This window comes from Carcharhinus amblyrhynchos, chromosome 8, assembly GCF_965287045.1.
Source record: "Carcharhinus amblyrhynchos chromosome 8, sCarAmb.v2.hapA, whole genome shotgun sequence".
NCBI classification, from domain to species: domain Eukaryota; kingdom Metazoa; phylum Chordata; class Chondrichthyes; order Carcharhiniformes; family Carcharhinidae; genus Carcharhinus; species Carcharhinus amblyrhynchos.
This window is the reverse complement of record NC_137331.1, coordinates 124543799-124570090: the sequence shown is the minus strand read 5'-3', so window position 1 is coordinate 124570090 and position 26292 is coordinate 124543799. Positions and strand designations below refer to the sequence as shown.

The 26292-nt window shown below is 43.8% G+C and overlaps 1 protein-coding gene across 1 annotated transcript in view; it reads left to right on the top strand.

The window, feature by feature from the left end:
• Positions 1-26292, top strand: part of lama3 (laminin, alpha 3) — a 462187-nt gene that overhangs the window by 235935 nt on the left and 199960 nt on the right. The window contains exons 30-35 of the mRNA XM_080194758.1: positions 6454-6580; positions 8486-8625; positions 11770-11885; positions 18687-18898; positions 20975-21179; positions 22628-22772. Of these exons, the coding sequence (XP_080050884.1) occupies positions 6454-6580; positions 8486-8625; positions 11770-11885; positions 18687-18898; positions 20975-21179; positions 22628-22772 (945 nt within the window). The remainder of the gene's footprint in view (positions 1-6453; positions 6581-8485; positions 8626-11769; positions 11886-18686; positions 18899-20974; positions 21180-22627; positions 22773-26292) is intronic.

The window sequence follows — 26292 nt, the reverse complement described above, 5'->3', positions numbered from 1 at the left end:
GATGGCTCCCCATATATCGATCTGTTTAGTTATGTGTTTTGAATATGGGCATCACACTATCCTGTTTCCAACTTTTGCATATCCAATTAGTATGCACTGACTCTCTCATTTTGATTGCTATGCCTTCTAAATCTCTTCCATACTCTCTCACCACTAGAATACTTGGGGCATCTTTGACGAGCATGTATTAGTCAACTTTTCACTTTGCATTTAAAGTATTTGCTATTTGGTGTTCATCCGTACTTCACCAGTCACACAGAATCATACAGTCTTCCTGCACAGGAAGACACTGGTCCATTGTATCAATGATGTGGGTATGCCAGTGTTGGACTGGCATAAACACAGTAAAAAGTCTGACAACACCAGGTTTTAGTCCAACCGATTTATTTGATAATAGACACACAAGCTTTCGGGGTTAGCCCCTTCGTCAGGTGAATGGAGAGTTCTGGCCTCAGACAAAGCATATAAAGCACAGACAGTTTAGAGATTACTGATTAGAATGCGAATCCTTACATCTAACCTGCTGTTCAAGACCTGAAATGGCTGACAATGTGAGTGGAAGGAGCACTGATCACAGGTTAAAGAGATCTGTATTGTCTCCAGACAGTACAGTAAGTGAGGTTTTGCAAACCCAGGCAAGTCACGGGGGTTACAGATAGTGCGACATGAACCCAAGATCCCTGTTGAGACCGTCCTCATGTGTGCGGAACTTGGCTATCAGTCTCTGTTCAGCGACTCTGCGCTGTCATGTGTCGTGAAGGCCGCCTTGGAGAATGCTTACCTGAAGGTCAGAGGCTGAATGCCCATGACCACTGAAGTGTTCGCCAACAGGAAGGGAACAGTCTTGCCTGGTGATTGTCGAACGATGTTCATGAATCCGTTGTCGTAGCGTCTGCATGGTCTCCCCAATGTACCATGCTTCGGGACATCCTTTCTTGCAACGTATCAGGTAGACAATGTTGGCCGAGTTGCAAGAGTATTTACCATGTACCTGGTGGATGGTATTCTCACGTGTGATGATGGTACTTCCCCAGAGCGGAGAAGCTACGACATCTTCTCCAGAGTCTTCAACATATCATTGATGAAGACGAACATCGCGCCAGGGCCATCCCCACACCCCCACTTCTTGCCTTCAGACAACCACACAACCTCAAACAGACCATTGTTCGCAGCAAACTACCCAGCCTTCAGGAGAACAGTGACCACAATTCCACACAACCCTGCCACAGCAACCTCTGCAAGACATGCCGGATCATCGACATGGATACCATCATCACACGTGAGAATACCATCCACCAGGTACATGGTAAATACTCTTGCAACTCGGCCAACATTGTCTACCTGATACGTTGCAAGAAAGGATGCCCCGAAGCGTGGTACATTGGGGAGACCATGCAGACGCTACGACAACGGATGAATGAACATCGTTCGACAATCACCAGGCAAGACTGTTCCCTTCCTGTTGGCGAACACTTCAGTGGTCATGGGCATTCAGCCTCTGACCTTCGGGTAAGCATTCTCCAAGGCGGCCTTCACAACACATGACAGCGCAGAGTCGCTGAACAGAGACTGATAGCCAAGTTCCGCACACATGAGGACGGTCTCAACAGGGATCTTGGGTTCATGTCGCACTATCTGTAACCCCCGTGACTTGCCTGGGTTTGCAAAACCTCACTTACTGTACTGTCTGGAGACAATACAGATCTCTTTAACCTGTGATCAGTGCTCCTTCCACTCACATTGTCAGCCACTTCAGGTCTTGAACAGCAGGTTAGGTGTAAGGATTCGCATTCTAATCAGTAATCTCTAAACTGTCTGTGCTTTATATGCTCTGTCTGAGGCCAGAACTCTCCATTCACCTGACGAAGGGGCTAATCCCGAAAGCTTGTGAGTCTACTATCAAATAAATCGGTTGGACTAAAACCTGGTGTTGTCAGACTTTTTACCATTGTATCAATGCCAGTGGTTGGTGACAGCTCTTTAATTATTCCCTCTCCCTCTGCCAGTTCTTTCCCCATAGCACTGTAAATTTTCCCTTTTCAAGTTTATATCCAATGTCCATTTCAAAGTTCCTAATGAATTTGCTTCCATCATTTTTTACAGTCACAATACTGGACGTGTTAAAAATATCTCCTACTCTCCCTTCTGTTAATTTGTCAATTATCTTAAACCTGTATCCCCTGATTGTTCCTGTGAATGGAAACAGTAGCTGGGGTTTTTCTTTCCCATTTGCATTGGACAGATTCAATGATGTGAGCAGAAAATATCTCTCAAGTCTATAGAACAAAGAACAAAGAAAATTACAGCACAGGAACAGGCCCTCCAAGCCTGCACCGAACATGCTGCCCTACTGAACTAAAACCTCCTACCCTTCCAGGGACCATATCCCTTTATTCCCATCCTATTCATGTGTTTGTCAAGACGCCTCTTAAAACTCACTACCATATCCGCTTCCACTACCTCCCCCGGCAGTGAGTATAGTCGTGTTTTATGTTGGCACGACAGCTTGCCATGATCATCCCCTTCCCACGTTAGTGGCAGGCTGGGGTTACTGCTATTCAGTGTTTGAAGCGTAACTAAAATACATTTGCACCGCATTATCAGGTTTATATGCCAGTTAAAACCCATAATCCAAACAAAATTAGGACATTACAGGTGAGATGAGAATGACTGTCCTTGACAAGAAGACAACATTTGACCGAATTTAGCATCAAGGAGCGTAGCTGGAGTCAATGGGATTCTGGTTGGAGTTATCCTTAGCACAAAGGAAGATAGTTTTGGCAACTGGAGGTCAATCATCTCTGTTCCAGGACATTTCTGCAGGAGTTTCTCAGGATTGTGTCCTACGCCCAACCATCTTCGGCTGTTTCATCAACGACCTTCCTTCCACCATAAGGTCAGAACAGCGACCATCCACAGATGATTGTACAACGTTTAGTATCATTCACGATTCCTCAGGTACTGAATCAGTCCCTGTCCAAGGTTAGCAAGATCTGGACAATATCAGATTTGGGCTGACAAGTGCCAAATAATTTTCATGCCAAACAAGTGCCAAGCAATGACCATCTCCATCAAGAGAGGATCTAACCATCACCCCTTGACATTCAGTAGCATTACCATTGCTGAGTCTTCCACTATCAGTATCCTGGGGGAGTTACCATTGTATGACATCTCACAACACCAGGTTAAAGTTCAACAGGTTTATTTGTAGCAAACGCCACTAGCTTTTGGAACTGGCTGTTCCTTCGTCAGATGGGTGGGAGTTCTGATCACAAACAGGGCATATAAAGACACAAACTCAATTTAAATGAATAATGATTGGTATGTGAGTCTTTATAGCTAATCAAGTCTTAAAGGTACAGACAATATGAGTGGAGAGAGCTTTAAGCACAGGTTAAAAAGATGTGTATTGTTTCCAGACAGGAAAGTTAGTGAGATTTTGCAAGCCCAGGCAAGTCATGGGGGTTACAGATAGTGTGACATGAACCCAAGATCCTGGTTGAGGCTGTCCTCATGTGTGCGGAACTTGGTTATCAGTCTCTGCTCAGCGACTCTGCACTGTCGTGTGTCATGAAGGCTGTCTTGGAGAATGCTTACCTGAAGATCAGAGGCTGAATGCCTGTGACCACTGAAGTGTTCCCCAACAGGAAGAGAACAGTCTTGCCTGGCAATTGTTGAGCGGTGTTCATTCATCCGTTGTCGTAGTATTTAGTTCCATGCAGTACTACTGCCTCCAGAAGACACACAAGGCGGTATTCATTCATCCATTGTCATTGCGTCTGCATGGTCTCCCCAGTGTACCATGCCTCAGGACATCCTTTCCTGCAGCGTATCAGGTAGACAATGTTGGCCGAGTTGCAAGAGTATGTACCGTGTACCTGGTGGACGGTATTCTCACATGAGATGATGGCATCCATGTCGATGATCTGGCACGTCTTGTAGAGGTTGCTGTGGTAGGGTTGTGTGGTGTCATGGTCACTGTTCTCCTGAAGGCTGGGTAGTTTGTTGCAGACAATGGTCTGTTTGAGGTTGTGCGGTTGTTACCATTGACCAGAAACTGAACTGAACTAGCCATATGAATACTGTGGCTACCAGAGCAAGTGAAAGATTAGGAATCATCTGGCGAGTAACTCACCTCCTGATTCCCCAAAGCCTGTCCACAATCTAAAAAGCACAAGTCAGGAGTATAATGGAATGCCCCTATTTGCCTGGATGAGTGTATCTCCAGCCACACTCAAGAAGCTGGACACCATCCAGGACAATGCAGCTTTCCTATCCACGAACATGCAATCCCTCCCCAACAACAATGAACATTGGTAGCAGTCTGTACCATCTACAACGTTAAAAAATAGTTTATTTATTAGTTACAAGTAAGGCTTACTTTCACACTGCAATGAAATAACTGTGAAATTCCCCTAGTCGCCGCACTCCGGTGCTTTTCGTTTCAATGCACCTAACCAGCATGCCTTTCAGAATGTGGGAGGAAACCAGAGCACAGGGAGAATGTACAGACTCTGCACAGACAGTGACCCAAGTGGGATTTGAACCCAGGTTCCTGGTGCTGTGAGGCAGCAGTGCTAACCACTGTGCCACTGTGCCACCCTCAATGGGGCATGAGAATTCACCAGATCTCTGTTGGGTCACAGCCATCAATGGACATCTCCTCAAACCACATACCAAGTCCTTAATAATGTTCCAAAAAGTTGGCATCGGCCTATAATCATCTACGTTGAGCTCCAAGTAACTTTCATCTAGCCAAAGCCAAGATGGAATTTGCTCAGAGCTCGCTGGCAACAGTTCAGTTAGAGAAGTCTGTTGCCTGTATCCCGATTAAACAGACCCCAATTAATAAGGCATATACAGACTTCAACAAGGCCATCTCTAAAGTTGCCAAAGCAAGCATTCCACATGGGTTTCATCCAACATACATTCCTTGCCTCAGCTGTAAATGCCAAGGACTCCTCAAAGAATTTGAAGAAATCTGGTGATCCAGATATTGCAACCAACTGATTGGAACACTAGACAATGTACATCACATTCGCTGGGAAGATCTCACTCGTAACCTGGACTGTATTCCAGCTGGAAAGGTTGAAGACTGATCCAGCTGCCAGGCAGCAATCTGCAATTTCCAACCGGAGTTGTGTGCCCTCAAATGCAGTGGCCCGCCATCTTGTCAAACAGCTCGAGTGAGTCATAGATTCAGTATGACTCTGAACTTAAGAACAGTTGAAGCCATAAACACAAATGAGGTCCAATTAGCAATCGATAAACTGAAACCTGGCAAAGCTGCGGGTTATGACCAAATGTACACTGCATTTCTTAAGCACCTTGGCAGCATGTCGCCAAAATAGTCCTCTCTATTCCTGACCAAAATCACCCATGACAAGCAACTGCCAAAAATCTGGCGGAAAGCTGAGATTATTGCGATCCCAAGCCTGGCAAGGATCCTAAAGAAGCTTCTAGATATAAACCCATTTCTCTTCTATCCACATGTTACAAGTTGCTTGAGAGAATCATCTTCCACTATTTCCAACCAACCATGGAGGATACACTATCTATACACCTTGCTGCATAACGAAAGGAACGCAGCACAGAAGACTAGGTACTTGCCCTCACCACCCATAATGAAAATGGTTTTCAGAAGCACCTGAAAACTGGGCTGTTACACCTCAGTCTCACTGGAGCCTATGTCAGTGTTATGGCACAAAGGCTTATTGGTCAAGTTTTCTAAGATCCTACCACCCTGGATTATTGACACCTCTGCTTCAAAACACACTATTCTGAGTCCATATTGGGCCCATAGCCAGCTCATGGAGTTGATTTTCTGACCTCGTCATGCCTGGTGCAGATTGTGCCAATCACAGAAAATAGCACGCGGACCTAAAAATCAGTTCCACACCCAGCACGAAATGGATCGTGCCCAGGAAAGGCACTACATGAAGAGAAAAGTTGCTGTTGCCATTGGCAGCCTCAATGCTGCTTTTCCCACCCACCATTGGTCTTCGCTGATTTCCGGGAAAATCTCACTCTGTTTCTCCTTCTTTACTATAGCAAAACTGTTGATTATTTGAACACGTCTATTAAATCTCTCCTTATTCTTCTTTGCTCTAAGGAGATGAATCCTAGCTAAATCGGTCTCTCTGTATGTATTCATCCTAATTTCTCTGTCAGAACTTGTATTGACACACTTATAAACCTGTTTATAGATAACAGGTTATGACTTTATGTACAGTGGAAATTTTCCATCCTTGTAGTTAAAACAATTTTAATACAGAAAATAATTCAGTTAAATGTGAATTGGAGAAATGGTCATTCTAATATCAGTGCTCAAATCAGAAAATTATAGCAAATTATAAATAAGAAGTGTATGTTGTGGGTGCCTGTTGAAAGTTTTGAAAATAAGTTTATAAATGAGGATTTTTTTAACCAACATGAGGCTGATTTCTTTTATAGAACCAGATCATCTTCAAAACAAGAGTGCCAGATGTGGGCAAACATGTGGTTTTGGTGCATTTTTATCAACCATTGTATCCCTCATTCCCAGTAGAAGTGATGGTGGATGGAGGTCGTCCCTATAATGGTGAGTGTATTAGTCATTGAATGGACTATGCTGTTCCTGAAAATTCTCCTGAAACTGCACTTCAGAATGGTAATATAGAACATAGAACATTACAGTGCAGTACAGGCCCTTCGGCCCTTGATGTTGCGCCAACCAGTGGAACCAATCTAATGACCCTCTAACCTAAACTATTCCAATGTTATCCAAATGCCTATCCACTGACCATTTGAACACCCTTAAAGTTGGCGAGTCCACAACTGCTGCAGGCAGGGCATTCCACGCCCTTACTACCCTCTATAGGCCTTAGACTGGTGTAGGACTGATTTACAGGGATAATAATAATACCCATGCTGGCACAAAACAATCCTCCCCCTGATTCCCTGTGACACAGTGGCCTTCTGTGAAGCTTAGCAAATTGAGAAAAGCAAACAACTCCCCATCCACCAGGACCTCACCAACTTCGCTCACCTCCACCTTAAGTCAGGTGAGCCATAGAACTATAGAATCATAGAAAATTACAGCTCAGAAACAGGCCTTTTGGCCCTTCTTGTCTGTGCTGAACCATTTTTTGTCTAGTCCCACTGACCTGCACTTGGACCATATCCCTTCACACCCCTCTCATCCATGATGCCGTCCAAGTTTTTCTTATATGTTAAAAGTGACCCTTCATTTACCACTTTATCCAGCAGCTCATTCCACATTCCCATCACTCTCTGCTTGAAGGATCCCCCCCTACTATTCCCTTTAAACTTTTCTCCTTTCACCCTTAACCCATGCCCTCTGGTTATTTTTCTCCCCTAGCCTCAGTGGAAAAAGCCTGCTCGCATTCATTCTATCTATACCCTTCAAAATCTTGTACACCTCTATCAAATCTCCCCTCATTCTTCTACGCTCCAGGGAATAAAGTCCTAACCTATTCAATCTCTCTCTGTAACTCAGCTTCTCAAGTCCCAGTAACATCCTTGTGAACCTTCTCTGCACTTTTTCAACCTTATTTTCATCCTTCCTGTAATTAGGTGACCAAAACTGTACACAATACTCTAAATTCGGCCTCACTAATGCCTTATACAATCTTACCATAACACTCCAACTTTTGTACTCGATACTCCGATCTCCCCTCAGCCTTCTAAACTCCAACAAGTACAGGCCCAATCTACTCAATCTCTCCTCATAACCTAGCCCCCTCATCTCTGGAATCAAGCCAAGATCACAAGTTGTAAAATATTTTTCACATGGATTTCACAGAATCAATGATAATGGAGATTTTTATTGGATGCTAAAAGATTACTCCACAACGAATTTAAAATATTTTGCATATTGCATGGAATCTGAAAATTGAGCATAGTGCGTGCTGGCATTGAAGAGCACATTGGGGCATTAGAGATAGCATAGATGAGGGGGTGATGGGGTTGAAGGGAGTGAAGTTTAGTGGACTTGTTGAGAGTTGGGTGTTAGATCAGCGGAGAGGTCTTCTAACTGGCCTGTCTCCATACCCACACTCCTGACACACTCAGTGTGCAAACTGCAGCAAACCCAACCCTGGTGTCAAAAGACAAAAATGCCACGTAAAGTCGTGGCCAAAGTCGATGGGCTGAATGTTCTCTTTTGCAGTGTAGGGATTATATGATTTTATGAAGTCACATGTGGGTCGAGTGTGCAGTTTGTGAGGCCCAAAAATGTTTTCCCAAGCTCAATGGAAGATTCAGCCCTGGGAGTCAGTTGAAAACTTCATAACTGAGGTTGATAGATTTTTCTTGGATTAAGGGCTACAGAAGCAAGGAGGGTATGCAAAGTTAAGGTAAAGCTCATCTATGATTAAGTTGGATAGCAGAACAAGCTTGAGAGGCTGAATGGTCTACTCCTGCTCCTATGGGCAAGGTCTAATTTTGGTTATGAGCTAAAATTATACTTTCATCTATTTTTTAGGATTCTTCAGTGCATTCTTCTGTCCACATGGGTTTGGATGTCGCAACCAGGTCATTTCAGGAAATAGAATAGAACTGGATGTAACCAATCCAGAGTTGTCTGTCATTCTTACTGTTCCAAAAGAGAAAGCGCTTTGGGTGGTAAGTTTTGAATAAATACTCAGAATTATTGCTGCTGTATTTCTTGCATAACTTACATCCATGTAACGCCTTTAATGTAGTGAAATGTTCCAAGGCATTTCACAAGAACAATTATAGAATGATTTTTAAAGTCTATTTATTAATCATAAGTAAGGCTTACATTAACACTGCAACGAAGTTACTGTGAAATTCCCTTAGTCATCACACTCAGATTTTTGACATTGAACCACATAATGGACAGGTGAGCAAAGGCTTTTTTAAGGAGCATTTTTATTCTGCTTTCTCAGGATGTCAGCATTATTATCTAGGCCAGCATTTGTAGGAGCTAGGCCATTCCTAATTGCCCTTGAGAAGATGGTGGTGAGCTGCCTTCTGGAACCGCTGCAGTCCATGTGGTGTAGGTACACCCACCCTGTTAGGGAGGGAGTTCTAAGATTTTAACACAGTTTAAAGGAGGCTGGCCTTCATAGCGAGGGGGATTGAATATAAAAGTAGGGAGGTCTTGCTGCAGCTGTATAGGGCATTGGTGAGGCCGCAGCTGGAGTACTGTGTGCAGTTTTGGGCGCCGCACCTGCGCAAGGATATTTTGGCCCTGGAGGGAGCGCAGAGGAGGTTTACTAGGCTGATGCCGGAGTTGAGCTATGAGGAGAGGCTGAATAAACTAGGCTTGTACTCGTTAGAGTTTAGAAGAATGAGGGGAGATCTCATTGAGACGTATAAGATGATGAATGGGATGGATAGGATAGAGGTGGAGAGACTCTTCCCGCTCAAAAAAGACAGTAGGACTAGGGGGCACAGCCTCAAGATAAAGGGGAGGCGGTTTAGAACGGAGTTGAGGAGGAACTTCTTCACTCAAAGGGTGGTGAATCTCTGGAATTCTCTGCCCATTGAAGTGGTGGAGGCTGCCTCGCTAAATATTTTTAAGAAGCGGGTTGATGGGTTCTTGATAAGAGAAGGGATTAAGGGTTATGGGGAGAGGGCGGGAAAGTGGAACTGAGCCACGACAGATCAGCCATGATCTTATTGAATGGCGGGGCAGGCTCGAAGGGCTAGATGGCCTACTCCTGCTCCTATTTCTTATGTTCTTATGTTCTTATGAAAGAAAGGAAGAAGTGTCAGGAGGGAATTGAAAAATATACCTGATTGGTTGTGGAATTTATTTGGGATGTTCTGTCTCATTGAGACATATAAGATGATGAATGGGATGGATAGGATAGAGGTGGAGAGGCTTTTCCTGCTCAGAAAAGACAGTAGGACTAGAGGGCACAGCCTCAAGATAAAGGGGGGGGCGGTTTAGAACGGAGTTGAGGAGGAACTTCTTCACTCAAAGGGTGGTGAATCTCTGGAATTCTCTGCCCGTTGAAGTGGTGGAGGCTACCTCGCTAAATATTTTTAAGATGCGGGTTGATAGGTTTTTGATAAGCGAGGGGATTAAGGGTTATGGGGAGAGGGCGGGAATGTGGAACTGAGACATGACAGATCAGCCATGATCTTATTGAATGGCGGGGCAGGCTCGAAGGGCTAGATGGTCTACTCCTGCTCCTATTTCTTATGTTCTTATGAAAGGTATAAAATAAATGCAAGTCTTTCTTTCTTCTGTGCTACAGTGGAAAGCAAGGTTTTCTTAAGATTACCAAGATTACTTAAGGTTATTCTACCTTAAGCAGCAAAGTATGTTAAAAAACATGAAGGGCTTTGTTCAAAGATTGATATTACATCAAAGAGTTATTCAGGAAGAGAAAGTCCTGTACAGTCAATCTTAACATACAAGGGCAACTTCATAGACATGCAAAGAAGAAACCAGTAAAGTGTTTAAGAATAAAGCAGAATTAGAGAATAAAAGCAGATGACCTAGAAGCAATTTTCCAGCATTGGGAACAAACAAAGAACAATATAGCACAGGAAACAGGCCCTTCGGCCCTCCAAGCCTGCGCTGCTCATTGATCCAACGATACCATTTGTTTGTATCCTTCCATTCCCAGTCTGTTCATGTGACTATCCAGATAAGTCTTAAACGATCCCAGCGTGTCTGCCTCCACCACTATGCTTGGCAGTGCATTCCAGGCCCCCACCATCCTCTGTGTAAAATACGTCCCTCTGATATCTGAGTTAAACCTCGCCCCCCAACCCCCTCACCTTGAACCTGTGACCCATGTGTTCATCACCTCCAACTTGGGAAAAAGCTTCCCACTGTTCACCCTATCTATGCCCTTCATAATTTTATACACCTTTATTGGGTCTCCCTTCATTCTCCGTCTTTCCAGGGAGAACAACCCCAGTTTACCCAATCTCTCCTCATAGCTAAGACCCTCCATACCAGGCAACATTTCTGTACTCTCTCCAAAGCCTCCACGTACTTCTGGTAGTGCAGTGACCAGAACTGGACGCAGTACTCCAAATGTGGCCTAACCAACATTCTATACAGCTGTAACATCAGATGCCAATTTTTATACTCTATGCCCCGTCCTATAAAGGCAAGCATGCCATATGTCTTCTTCAACACCTTCTCCATCTGTGATGCCACCTTCAAGGATCTGTGGACTTGCACACCCAGGTCCATCTGTGTGTCGATATTCCTGATGGTTCTGCCATTTATTGTATAGCTCCCCACTACATTAGTTCTACCAAAATGCATCACTTTGCATGCTGTTGGGAAGGGAATGCCAGGTTCAATTCCTGAATCAGAATGATGATATCCAAGGTGTTCTTAAGGCTGGGATAATGGAAGTGCTTTGCATTGTTGTATCCTGGAAAATATGAAAGGGACCTTTTGCTGGTTCATGCCACATTGTACTGTGCAAGTTCAGGCCACAGAGGTTGAAATCTTGGGGTGAGTGCTAATTGAAAGTGGCCTTGCAAAGGGCAATGAACTCTAATTTGAATATATTACTCTGTAAATGTTTCATTGTGTGCTCCTGCTGCCAACATATCAACCTTATCCAATATGGCAGGCAGTACACTGCAGACTGGAATTGTGTATATGCTTCCTGTCCACCGTATTGACTTTGCTATATCGATTAACACTGGCACGTGCAGTATGGGCCAATTGGCCTCCTTCTGAATTGAAATTTCTCTGTAGAAATCTCTTTGTGGTGCTAATGTATTTCCAAAAGCATTACTGTCAGAAACTATTTTCTTTTTTAGGACTACATCTTAATTGTTCCTTCAGAGAGTTATGATCCTGACTTAGGAAATGAAAAACCTCTGGATAAGTCATTTGATTTCATTACTGCCTGTGGTGGAAATAGCTTTTACATCGAGTGAGTATAATTAACTCTTTGGAGACCTTTGCAATTTATATTCCCTAAAAGCTAAGTAGAAAATAATTGGCTGGAATCACCTGCAACTAAACTGATGTTTTTTCAGTGAGGTTTGTTTTGGCAATAATTCTGAAGCAGTCAATGTGAGTATAGAATATAATTTTTTATACTTTGGTTAGACTTCCTCCAGAGTATTGTGTCCACTTCCAGGCACCGCTCTGTAGGAAGAATGTCAAGGCCATAGGGAGGATGTGGAAGGGATTTATCAGATTGATACATAGAGTCACACAGAGAAACATGAGAAGCTGGGAGTGAACTCCTCAGAGGAGGTTTGAATTGAAATGTTGCAAATCATGAGTGGTTTTGATGAAGTTTACAAGGGGAAATAGTTCCCACTGGCAGGACACAGATTTAAGAGAATTCATTTTATTCCTTCACAGGATATGTTTGTCGCTGGCTGGGTCGCATTTATTGTTAATCCTCAATTGCCTTAGTGCTAGCGAGCTGCCTACTTGAACTACTGCAGTCCGCCTAGTATAGGTACATCCACAGTGCTGTTGGGAAGGGAATTCCAGAATTTTGGCCCAGCAGTAATGAAGGAATGATAATATTCCAAGTCAGGGGTGGGGGGGCTGGTGTTAAGGTGGGAAATTTCCTTGTCCATGTTTGTCATGGTACTTCATGAGTCAGAAGTTAAAGTTGAGGACACCCAGAGCAACTCTCCTGACTGTACACCACTGTGTCAGCCCCTCTCGTGGGTCTGTCTTGACAGTGGGATAGGACATAGCCAGGATGGTGACTGTGGTATCTGAGACATTGCCTGTAAGGTATGATTCCGTGAGCATGACTGTGTCAGACTGTTGATTGTTCAATCTGCTTCCACCACCCTTTCCTTTGCTTCAGCAAAAACTTTTCCCATCCTACTTAAGGTTCTTTTGTCAGAAAGTCAGGTGGTGAGTGGCAGAGGTTAGGGAAGAAAGAGGGAAGTGATGGAGATGACATAGTCTTGATGTCAAAAGAACAAAGAACAAAGAACAACCCAGCACGGGAAACAGGCCCTTCGGCCCAACGAGCCCACGCCGCCATTTCAACAAAGCATTTTCCTACACCTACCCTGTCACTGGGTTAGTAATCCAGAGGCCCAGGCTAATGCCATGGGGACATGGATTCAAATCCTACCATGGCAATCAGTGAAACTTAAGTCTGGAATTGAAAGTCGACCTCAGTAATGGTGGAAGCAGATTGATAAATGGAAGTGGCTTTCAAAAGAGAACTGGATAAAGTCCTGCTAATTAGGGGCCAAATATTCTTGGCTGTTCAGACTTCCACCTAAAAACAGTTGGTCTCCAATATCAAAAGTAGAATATAGGCCAGGACATAACTATACTGGCTGAGCAATACAGGAATGTTAAACTGCAGAGGCTTGTGCAATCTTGTTGGAATCGGGGTGTGCAATCGCACCGAAGTATTTTATGAAGCACAGGATTGTTAGAAAACAATCATTTGGAACGAGCTTTCGTAAACCTCCCAGTAAATATTTTAATGTAAAAATCAAAACTCTACAGAAACTGGAAATCTGAAGTAAAAACAGAAAAATTTGAAGTAAGTAGCAGGGCTTTGAAATTTACAGGGCAGTAGGTAAGGAACAGAAAGAAATGGGACTAATTCAATAGCTCTTTGAAAGAGCCAGCACAGGCATGATGAGCTAAATGGCCTTGTTCCCTGTGATATGACTCAATCATAGAATCCCTACAATGTAGAAGGTTGGCCCATTGAGGCTGCAGTGACTCTTTTTCTGATAAAGCATTTTACCCAAGCCCATCTCCATCCCCATCCCTTAATCATAGAGTCATAGAGGTTTACAGGAAACAGGCCCTTTGGCCCAACTAGTCCACGCCTCCCTTTCTTTTTTAAAACCTCTAAGCTAATCCCAATTGCCTGCATTTGGCCTATATCCCTCTATACCCATCATACCCATGTAACTATCTTTCTGCTTTTTAAAGGACAAAATTGTATGATCCTCTACTGTTCCTCTGGCACCTCGTTTCTGATACTCAGCACCCTCTGTGTGAAAAAATTGCCCCTCTGGACACTTCTGTATCTCTCCCCTCTCACCTTAAACCTTGTACAACTTCAACAAGACATTCCAACTCCCGTATTCAATGTTCTGACCAATGAAACCAAGCATGCAGAATGCCTCCTTCACCATTCTGTCCACCTATGACTCCACTTTCAAGGAGCTATGAACATGTACCCTTAGATCTCTTTGTTCTGTAACTCTCCCCAACACCCTACCATTAGCTGAGTAAGTCCTGCCCTGATTCAATCTATGAAAATGCATCAGCTCACATTTGTCTAAATTAAACTCCATCCGCCTTTCGTCAGCCCACTGGTCCAATTGATCAAGATCCTGTTGCAATTGGAGATAACTTTCTTCACTGTCCACTATGCCACCAATCTTAATGTCGTCTGCAAACTTAGTAACCATGCCTCCTATATTCTCATCCAATTCATTATTATAAATGACAAATAACAGTGGACCCAGCACTGATCTCTGAGCTGCACTGCTGGTCACAGGCTTCCAGTTTGAAAAGCAACTCTCTACAACCACCTTCTGGCTTCTGTCAAGAAGCCAATTTTGTATCCATTCAGATACCTCACTCTGGATCCCGTGAGATTTAACCTTATGCAACAACCTACCATGCGGTACCTTGTCAAAGGCCTTGCTAAAGTCCATGTAAACAACATCAACTGCACTGCCCTCATCTACCTTCTTGGTTACCCCTTCAAAGAACTGAATTAAATTTGTGAGACATGATTTTCCACTCACAAAGCCATGCTGACTGTCCCTAATCAGTCCTTGTGTCTCTAAATGCCTGTAGATCCTGTCTCTCAAATTACCTTCCAACAACTCACCCACCACAGATGTGAGGCTCACTGGCCTGTAGTTCCCAGGCTTTTCCCTGCAGCCCTTTCTAAATAAAGGTACAACATTTGCCACTCTCCAATCTTCAGGCACCTCACTCGTGACTATCGATGATTCAAATATCTCTGCTGGGAGACCCACAATTTCCTCCCTAGCCTCCCACAATATCCTGGGCTACACTTCATCAGGTCCCAGAAATTTGTCTGCTTTTATGCGCTTTAAGACTTCCAGCACCTCCTTTGTAATATGTACACTCCTCAAGGCATCACTATTTATTTCTCCAAGTTCCCTAACATCCATGCTTTTCTCGACAGTAAATACTGATGAGAAATATTCATTTAGGATCTCACCCATCCCTTGTGGATCCACACATAGACGATCATGTTGATCCTTAAGAGGCCCTCTTAAAAATCTCATGCACTTATCCCACTAATCCTCCTATCTACATATCTTGGGACATTATGGGGCAATTTACCATGGTCAGTCCATGGCACATCTTTGGAGTGTGGATCAAACTGGAGCACCCAGAACAAACCCACACAGACTCGGAGAAAATATGTAAATTCCACACAGACACCCAAGGCTGGAAACAAACCCAGGTCCCTGGTACTGTGAAACAGCAGTGTTAATCACTGTGCCACCATACCATTAATAACCCATTTACAAATGTTTTTACTCATGAAAGGACAGTTAATGTCTGTTGACCAGATAATACACTGCATATTGGGTCATTGTTGTTGTTTTTTTTTAACTGGTTGGCGCAACATCGTGGGCCGAAGGGCCTGTTCTGCGCTGTAATGTTTTATGTATGTTCTATGCATATTAGTTACAGCAGATTACAGATCCTTCCAGCGTGAGGAAAGCAGTTGTGTAGTGAGGTACGTGTGCCTCTCTAATTCACCTGTTCATGATTGAATTGGAAATAGTATCAAGAAAACCAGGAGCTTTTTGCCTTCTCAGCCATAGATTAAGATGGGATTGCCATAATTTCCAGAATAAAATGAGAGAATCCAATACAAAAACAAATACTCAACATCCATCAGTACTATTATTTTGGTAGTATAGCGAAATAATGAAATACTCATATCTATATTGCATCTTCCACAATTCAGGAAATGCTTTACAGATGTAATTCTGAAGTATAGTCAGTGTTGTAGAGAGCAAAGCAGCCAAGTTGCACACAGAAAATTCCCACAAATGTTGATTGAGGAGTAGATATTAGCCCTATTTACCCCTTTTCAGGGTAAATTTCTTCCCAGCTGGGAAGAAATCCCCTGCTCTATTTCAAATATTTTAAGATCTCTCGCATTCATTTGAAGGACATGGTTTTATTACATCCAAAAATTGGACTTTGTTGTACTGGGTGGTAAGGTGTCTCAGTGGTAAGCTCTGCTGCTTCACAGTGCCAGGAGGGACCCAGGTTCAATTCCCAACTTGGGTCACTATGCAGACTCTGCATGTTCTTCCTGTGTCTAAAACATAGAAACAGAAAAACTACAGCACAAACAGGCCCTTCGGCCCACAAGTTACGCTGAACATGTCCCTACTTACTAGGCTTACCTATAACCCTCTATCTTACTAAGTCCCATGTACTTATCCAAAAGTATCTTCAAAGACTCTATTGAATCCACCTCCACCGCCACTGCCGGCAGCTGATTCCATGCACCCACCACCCTCTGAGTGAAAAACTTACCCCTGACATCTCCCTGGGTTTTCTCCGAGTGCTCCGGTTTTCTCCCACAGTCCAAATATTTTCAGGTCAGGTGCATTGGCCATGCTAAATTCTCCCTCAGTATATCCGGACAGGTACCAGAGTGTGGAAACTAGGGGATTTTCACAGTAACTTCATTGCAGTGTTAATGTGAGCCCATTTGTGACACTAATAAAGAAACTTAAAATATTTCTACTTATGGGGGGAATCATAAATATAAGATAGTGATGAATAAATCTAACAAGCAATTGAGGAAAAACCTTTTTACCCAGATTGTGGTGACAATTTTTTAATTCAGGCTGGGCCAGAATTTATTGCCCATCTGTAATTGCCCTTGAAAAGGTGACAGGAAGCCAATTTCTTAAACCGCTGCAGTGGTGTAGGCACATTCACAGTGCTGTTAGGGAGAGAGTTCAAGAATGTTGATCCAGCTACAGTTCTGGAGTGGTGATTTAGTGGGAGATGGTGATGTATAGTGATAATGTCACTGAACTAGTAATGCAGAGCACAGGCTAATATCCTGGGGAGATAGGTTCACACCGCACTATAGCAGCTGATGGAATTTAAACTTGATTAGTAAATCTGGAATATAAAGCTTGTCTGAGTAATGGTGACCATGGGATTGTCATCAATGGTCATTAAAAACTCATCTGGTTCACTCATGTTCTTTAAGGAAAGAAATCTGCCATCTTTACCTGGTCTGGCCTATATGTGACTCCAGATCCACAGCAATGTAGCTGATTCTGAACATCCTCTGAAATGGCCATGCAAACCACTCAATTCAAGGACAAATAGGATGGGCAACAAATGTTGACCTAGCCAGTGACATCCACATCCCATGAAAGAATAAAAAATATATATATTTCCAAGTCAAGATGGTGAGTGGCTTGGAGGAGAGGTCACAGGGGGTTTGATTTGATTTGTTTTGATTTATTATTGTCATGTGTGTTAACATACAGTGAAAAGTATTGTTTCTTGATTCCCCTGGGCTGGAAATTACTGACTGTTCACAGTGAGATCCTCAGGTCCCACTGCAGTAAACAGAGATTTGGCTGAACGTCAAATTCTCAATCCTCTCTTTTATTTGTTTTATTTATTAATCACAAATAAACTTTCATTAACACCAATGAAGTTACTGTGAAAATCCCCTAGTTGCCACACACTGGCGCCTGTTCGGGTACATTGAGAGAGAATCTAGCATGGCCAATTCACATAACCTGCACAGATTTGGACTGTGGGAGGAAATCAGAGCACCCAAAGGAAACCCAGGCAGACACAGGGAGACTGTGCAAACTCCACACAGACAGTGCCCAAGCCGAGAATTGAACTTGGGTCTCTGGCACCATGAGGCAGCAGTGCTAACCACTATGCCACTGTGCCACCCCATTGTAGTGGCAGAGAGGCGTGAACAGTCGGAAAATTTCAGCTCTTGTCTTTCAAGGTGGAAGAATGCAGAACTATCTAGAGAGAATTGGATATTTACTTTGCTACCACAGGGAGTGGTTAAAGTGAATACTACAGATGCATTGCTGAAAAAAGACATTTTGTGCTTTCCGACTGGCACTGATCAGGACATTAATGTACCTTTACGCCCTATCGTTTCTAGGACCAGTTCTGCACAGCATGAATTGGGTGGATTGTCACAACCAGTTTTGAACATGTTTTCCACATACACATTAAAAGGATTTCTTCACATTTGCGAAGACCATACAGGACTTGCATATAGATGACAATGCTTGTATCCATGTGCTCACTCTACATTGCTACTAATTTAATTAATTCACAGCAAGTGGGCACTGTTGGCAAGGCCAGCATTTATTGCCCATCCCTAATTGCCTATTCATCAATGTTCCAAGTAAGGAAGCCATAGATTTTTCCATTATAGCAGTATATCGTGACAATCTAACCTCACTGCCATTGTGTGACTCAGTACTCATTGAGCTTATCAGTTCAGCAACTGTTCAGTTGTTTTCAGTTTTACTGGCATGTGTGCCCAAATAGACAACGTTGCCATGGGATCCCCTCTAAGCCCAGCTCGCACAAACATTTCTGTTGGGTTTCATGATAAGCTTGTCTTTGATGGAATGAAATTCACCTCAAAATAGTAGGAGGTTTATGTGAAGCATAAATATCAGTTTAGATCTGTGCTAATTCTGTGTTTTAGTCCAGCTACATCATCCAGATTTTGTGTGGACTCTGCTAAGTCACTGGTGGCATTCTACAATAATGGAGCTCTATCCTGTCAGTGTAATGGAGAAGGTGCCATTAGCCCTGCATGTAATCCATTTGGAGGCCAGTGTAGCTGCCGGCCAAATATAATTGGACGTCAATGTGACAGATGCGCCACTGGTTATTTTATGTTCCCCAATTGTCGACGTAAGTAAAACCTCTGTATAATCAAGAAGTAATTATGTTAGAAATTTAGATACAGTTTGACAACATAAGACTCAATGAATTCTATCTTGTTATTAATGTATGTTTTGTTTTGGACAAAACTGTTATAAAACAAATCACAGTGACATTGTAGCACAGTGGTTAGCACTGCTGCCTCACAACTCCAGGAACCTGGGTTTGATTTCTGGCTTGGGTCACTGTCTGTGTGGAGTTTTCACATTCTCCCCATGTCTACGTGGGGTTTCCTCTGGATGCTCCGGTTTCCTCCCACACTCCAAAGATGTTTACATTAGGTTGGTTGGTCATGCTAAATGGCCCCTTAGTGTCCCAAGATGCCTAGATTAGAAGAATTAGCGGGATAAATATGTCGGGTTACAGGGATAAGGCCTGGGTGCAGTTTTTGTCAGTGCAGACTCGATGGGCCAAATGGCCTTCTTCTGCAATGTAGGGATTCTATGATATCCTGAATTGAGCTTCCCTTTTAATAAGCCATTGTATCAAAGGAGACATAGCATCATCATCAAACAAGTGGAATCTATCGTCTATTGCTGTCAGCCCTGCCTCCCCTCCTCTGATGACGTGATTATGGAATTGTAGATTGATACACTAAAGAAGGAGGCTTTTCAGCCCATTGTAGTTGTCTCTTCTCTTTGAAATTTTAGTGATTAGGATCTGGAATGCACTGCCTCCCCCACAATCTAAGGCAGTACATTCCATAATCCGATCACTCACTGTGTGAAAAGATTTTCTTATATTGCTTTTGTTTGTTTTACCAATTATTTTTAATCTGTGCCCTTAATCCTTTCATGAGTGGGAACAATTTCTCCTTATCTACTCTGTCCAACCCCTCAAGATTTTGAATACCTCCAACAAATCTCTTCTAACCTTTTCTCCAGGGAAAAGTGTCCCAACTTCTCCAGACTTACTTGATAACTAAAGTTCCTTTTCTTTTTCCCTTTTCAAATAATTTTGTCCAATACCAATTTTCAACTGACCCATATTACCTTATGGACCAAATGTTCCTGAGTGGATGGCAAGCCCAACATTGGGCTCAGTTCCTGATCAGGAATCGGGAAGTAGCTGTAGTGGAATTTCATTTGTGAACTTCCCAGAGGAAGCCAGTTAAGAAGCTGCCTCTGGTGTCCTGCCAAGTGAGAATGGAGACTGTGCTCCAGCATTGGGAAGTTGATTCGGCATGGCTTGTGGAAAGGGCCTTCAGCCTCTTTTACAGAACCCAGGAGCAGTGACTGTGCCACACTAGCACCTTCTGTCAGAGGGGAATGGCTGCCATTGCAACAAGTGCATTAATGGGAAAATCAGTCTTCATGAAGTGGTTATATTACCATGCCTTCTGTTGGGAGACCTGAGTAGCAGGCAAGTTAATAAATGGACTCAAATGTTTCACACCTCACACTTCCCACTGTGAAGCTGTCTCTATTACATTGCCTGGCTTCTGATACAGCAAGGGGCTTATGCATGATCAGAAAAATTTCACTCTGCCACTGGAATAGTGGTTGATTGCCTTATTAAGTACCCTAATAAGATGTACACTGTTTTCAGGCAGACCTCTAGGAGCCTGCATCCATGAAAAGCACAGAATGTGCCGCAGAGCCAGCCGGGCGTGATTCTGTTGCAATTTCCAAACATCCACCACCTCCAAAGTCCCCTCTGCCAATTGCCAGTATTTTGAGGGATCTGGTCAGTTTTTATTGACAACAAGCAGAGAAGACAGACCCTTTTCCTGTCCGAACCAATCTACCCAAGACCAACAGTAATAGAATTGAGCACAGCTTCTATACCATACAGATAGTAATGAAGGACAAACATGGACTGTTGTGCAGAATAGGCTGTTTTCATGTAATAACTTTTATGTAGGTCTATATAATGAATTTCTAGAATTTGTTGAAAGATTAAGTTGCCAAATCACTTCCACCTATTTGGGAAAATTATGCATCAATGAATCTACTTCTGTCTTATCAATTCAAAATTTTATTTGCTATAAAATATTGAATTTGGGAAAATTAAGCAAACTTCTTGCATTTTTTGTTTCGTCTTAAGCTTGCAACTGTGGAAGTCGCTTGTGTGATGAGGTCACGGGCCAATGCATCTGCCCTCTGCACACTGTTAAACCTTCGTGTGAGACATGTGAGAAACAGACCTTCAGTTTCCATCCTTTGGTTGGCTGTGAAAAATGTAACTGTTCACGGGAAGGAATCATCAAACCTGCAAACCCAGACTGTAACCGACAGACTGGGCAGTGTCGGTAAGTAGGACAGTACTGCTTGTCGTATGAGGAAGGGTTGAGGACTCTGGGTCTGTACTCGTTGAAGTTTAGAAGGATGAGTGGGGATCTTATTGAAACTCACAGAAGACTGCGAGGGCTGGATAGAGTGGATATGGAGGGGATGTTTCCACTAGTAGGAAAAACTTGAACCAGAGGGCACAACCTCAGGCTAAAGGGACGATACTTTAAAACAGAGATGAGGTGGAATTTCTTCAGCCAGAGACTGGTGAATCTGTGGATCTCTTTGCCGCAGAAGGCTGTGGAGGCCAGGTCATTGAATGTCTTTAAGACAGAGATAGATAGATTCTTGATTAATAAGGGGACCAGGCATTATGGGGAAAAGACAGGAGAATGGGGATGAGAAAAAAATCAGCCATGATTGAATGGCGGAGCAGACTCGATGGGCCGAGTGACCTCATTCTGCTCCTATGTCTTATGGTCTTGTGGACAACATTGTAATTTCGCACTCATGTCACTGAACTACAGACTGGGCAGTGTCGGTAGGTAGGACAATATAGACAATGTTCTAATTCCTCACTCACTTCACTGAAGTAGTTGGTGACAAACTAACAACATAGCATCTTGAATATTAATTAAATATTAAATTAATATTTAATTTGAAACATTGGAGAAAGCAGGAAAGTGGAACTGATCCACTTCAGATCAGCCATGAACTTGTTGAATGGCGGGGCAGGCTCGAAGGGCTAGATGGCCTACTCCTGCTCCTATTTCTTATGTTCTTATGTAATACAATGTCCCAAGGCATTTCTCAGGAGTGTTATTAAACAAAGTTTCACATCAAGCTGTGGAAAGAAATACTATGACAGCTTTATCAAAGAGGTAGTTTTTAAGGAACATTTTAAAGGAAGGTGAAAATATTCCAGAATTTAGGGATTAAGCAGCTGAAGAGGAGACTGCCAATTATGGAGCAGGCCAGCAATGAAAGAGCATAGGTACCTTGCAGGGTTGTAGGAGATAACAGAGAGTGAGAGGGGTGAGTCCATGAAGGGCTTTAAAAACAAGGCTCAGATTTTTAAAAAGGAAGTGCTGTTGGACCCAGAGCCATTGTAGGTCAATGAGCAGGAAACACATGTGAATGGAATATGGTGTGGGTTAGAGTAGCAACATTTTGGGTGAATGCAATTTAATGCAGGGTGCAGGTGGAAGGGCAGTCAGGAGAGTGTGGATATGGAGGTATGGATAACTTCAGCTTCAGGGATTGATGATTTGTCATGGGGCTGGAAACGGGCAGTGGAACTGTCATTCAATAAAAGATCCGGGATCTTAAAATTTGCTTCTTTAAAAATTATAATATTCATCCAAAAACAAATATATTTGAAAATACTGAGAGTCAGATTATTTTGGAAAGAAATGTATTCCATAGACCTGCTTTGAGCAATTTAATTTCATGTACTTTTTCCATTTAGATGCAAATCAAAAGTAACAGGTCGTCAGTGTGACCGCTGTTCCGTTGGTTATTCCCGTTACCCGGACTGCGTTTCCTGTAACTGTAACCGTGAAGCAACACTGCCGGGTGTGTGTGATCCCATAATCGGACAATGTCTTTGCAAGGTCAGTCTTCAGGTGTTTAACCATTTTCTCAGGGAACATAGCAGAAAATTGCTGATAAAGAAATATTATTCTACAGCATAATATTCTCATGTTAAGAGGAGCATCCGACTTTGAAGGAGGATATTTGATCACTGTGTCTGTGCCGACTCTTGGAAAGTACTATCTGCTTAATCTTATTTTGCCTATAGCCCAATTTGTTCTTTCTAAGTATTTCTCCAATTCCCTTTAGAATGTTATGTTAATTCTCACTTTAAACTTCTCTACTCTCAGGAGAATAATATTAGTCTCTATAGTTTCTGCACATAACTAAAGTCCTGATCCCAGTAGCATGCCAGTCAACCTCCTCTGCATCCTCGCAAAAATAGTCTGTAAATCGATAAAGAGCCATACAGTAAATATCTTATAGTTTATAATAGCCACTTTTCATAAGGGTTGGAACTTTTCAGCATTATAAATGTATTTGTAGTCACAGATTGTGTCTGCTGTTCATCACTAGCAGAAATTCTGATCTTAGCTTGGCTGGGTATTGGGAGACTTGCCAGGCTGAGGAACGAGAAACATTACAAGTCAGTTTGAAAAACAAATTAAAACAGCAAAGATGTAATTAGTTAGAGGGAGCAAATCAGAAGATTTTGCAACTTTGTGTTTACACAGACATTAGGATGTCAAGGCCGAATGAATTCCTTTTTATCTCTTTCCTATTTCTGCCATTTTGATAGAGTGGGCAGAACTTTATGACCTCATTATGTCCGTTTGCAGCAAGAAAATGTTGTAAAATCGAGCGTGACGCCAATAGTGGGAATGGCCTCCATTTGGGGGGCTGCGTTGCCAGCTTGGGGGCGAGGAAAGATCTGTAACCCCTCCACCTGAGTTTCCCCTTCCCCATATTCCACCCCTTTAGAGCGATGAGATGGCTTTTGCAATGCAACTCATTGATTTTGCTGTTCTTTTGGTTGCTGCTGGAGATGAGGAGGAGGAGCAGGAGGATGATTTGCAAGCAAAGGAGGCCCAGGCTACACCACTCACAGGAGTAGAGGGAGATGCCCACATGAGGCAGGACGTGGCTGCCATTCGATTTGGGGGGAGGGGTGGGGAATTGGTAGGGTGGGAGGGGTATGGCAGGAGAAGGAGGGAGCGGAGAACCCAACAGTTCTGCACATAGATGTCCTTTGAGTAGCTGTCAAACATTGCATGTCACCGAAGGTTCTGGCTCTGAAAGGACTGAGCGCGTCCCTGTGCCATTTGTTGCAGGACCTAGCATCTCGAGGCATGGCAGGTCACCCACACCCGGTAGCTGTGAAACTGACGGCCACCTTAAACCTTTATGCAGTCAGGTCCTTCCAGACCACGAGTGAAAACCTTTGTGGCATTTCCCAACCATCCCCCCACAACTATAGCAAGAAGGCCATGGATGCCCTGTGTGCCCGGGCTGGCCAGTATATTCAATTTGACCTGAATCAGGCCCAGCAGGAAGCCTGAGCTGCAGGATTCGCAGTCATCACGTGCATGCCAAATGTGCAGGGGGCTACAGACAGTAGTCACATTGCCCTCAAAGCCCCGGTGAAGAATCTAGGAAGATTCATGAACAGAAAGGACTTCCATTCAATAAATATGCAATTGGTGTGTAACCATCAGCTAACTATCATGCATCTCTGTACCTAACACCCTGGCATCATGCATAACAGCTTTATATTGAGGAGTTCTGATATCCCAGAAGTCTTTGAGGAGGAGCCCAGGGTGCAGTGTTGGCCTATGGGACACATGGGATACCCGCTTCAGACTTTGCTGATGACACCTGTGCAGAGGCCGCAGACTGATGCCACCCATTCAAAAGTGGAGAGGTGCATAGGGCTGCTCAAAATGTGGTTCAGGTGCCTGGACTGCTCTGATTGGGACTCTCCAGTACAGCCCCTGATATCATCCTGCATTGTGGTAGTGTGCTGTGCCCCACACAACTTGGTGCAGCAGCAAGGAGACTTTTTGGAGGAGGCTGACTAGCCGGGCAATCGCTGGGGAGGAGGCCGGCCAGCAGGAGGGGAAGAAGAGGAGGACAATGATGAGCAACACCACCCAGGCGTTGGAGGGCTAGTGGCAGCAAGGATCAGGCATGTGAGGGACACCCTAATAACCACATGCTTTGGGTTCCATTTCCTCCGCCCTGACCTACAATCTCCGGCTACACTGTAACACCAATGTGGTGGGCTTGGGTACACTGAGTTAGCGAGTTTCTGTGGCAGGCAGGAGGGTGATGATAACTCACTATGCACTGTTGTGATGATGTCCTGGTACAAACGATTCTGACTCCTGCCTGAGCTCCACATGCACGCTGGCACCTGGGTCCACGTCTGGGTGGTGGGTAAGGGAGCACTAAACCCCCATGCAGGGCCCTGGGGCAGGTGGGATGTGGGAAGGAATCTCTCCTGACCTCTGGGGATGCTATGGCAGAGAATGCCAGTGCATGCCACCCGCTGTAGCCAGTAAATTATCTGCAGCATGCTACAGTGCAGAGGGACCTGGGGGTCCTTGTGCACGAGTCACAAAAACCCAGTCTGCAGGTGCAGCAGGTGATCAAGAAAGCGAATGGAATGTTGGCCTTTATAGCGAGGGGGATTGAATATAAAAGTAGGGAGGTCTTGCTGCAACTGTACAGGGCACTGGTGAGGCCGCAGCTGGAGTACTGTGTGCAGTTTTGGTCGCTACACTTGCGGAAGGATATATTGGCCTTGGAGGGAGTGCAGAGGAGGTTCACTAGGCTGATACCGGAGATGAGGGGGTTGGACTATGAAGAGAGACTAAATAGACTGGGTCTGTACTCGTTGGAGTTTAGAAGGATGAGGGGGAATCTTATAGAGACGTATAAGATAATGAAAGGGATGGATAGGGTAGAGGTAGAGAGATTCTTCACGCTTGGAAAGGATAGCAGGACTCGAGGACACAGCCTCAAGATACGGGGGGTGCAGTTTAGATCAGAGTTGAGGAGGAACTTCTTCACTCAAAGGGTGGTGAATTTCTGGAATTCTCTGCCCGTTGAAGTGGTGGAGGCTACCTCGCTAAATATATTTAAGTCATGGGTAAATAGGTTTCTGATAGACAGGGGAATTAAGGGTTATGGGGAGAAAGCGGGAAAGTGGAACTGATCCACTTCAGATCAGCCATGATCTTATTGAATGGCAGGGCAGGCTCGAAGGGCTAGATGGCCTACTCCTGCTCCTATTTCTTATGTTCTTTGAACCTTGATTTTCTCAGTAGCAGTGCGTTGAGGGGCCTCCCCCACTGACATCAACATGCAGGGTCCTTCCGGTGACTGTCAGGGTAAGTGCATTCCTGTTAGACGCTAATTAGAGAGACAAGTTAGTCACAGGTTTGGGGTGAAATAACATTTATTGCTGCCAATAACAGTGCTTTCAAAACAAGTGAGAATATAAAAACATGTGAACATGAGTCTTTTAAGTGACTAAGTGAATAACTATTCCATCTACCTAGTGTTGCCCTTCACCCATGCCATCTTAGTGCCGCTACA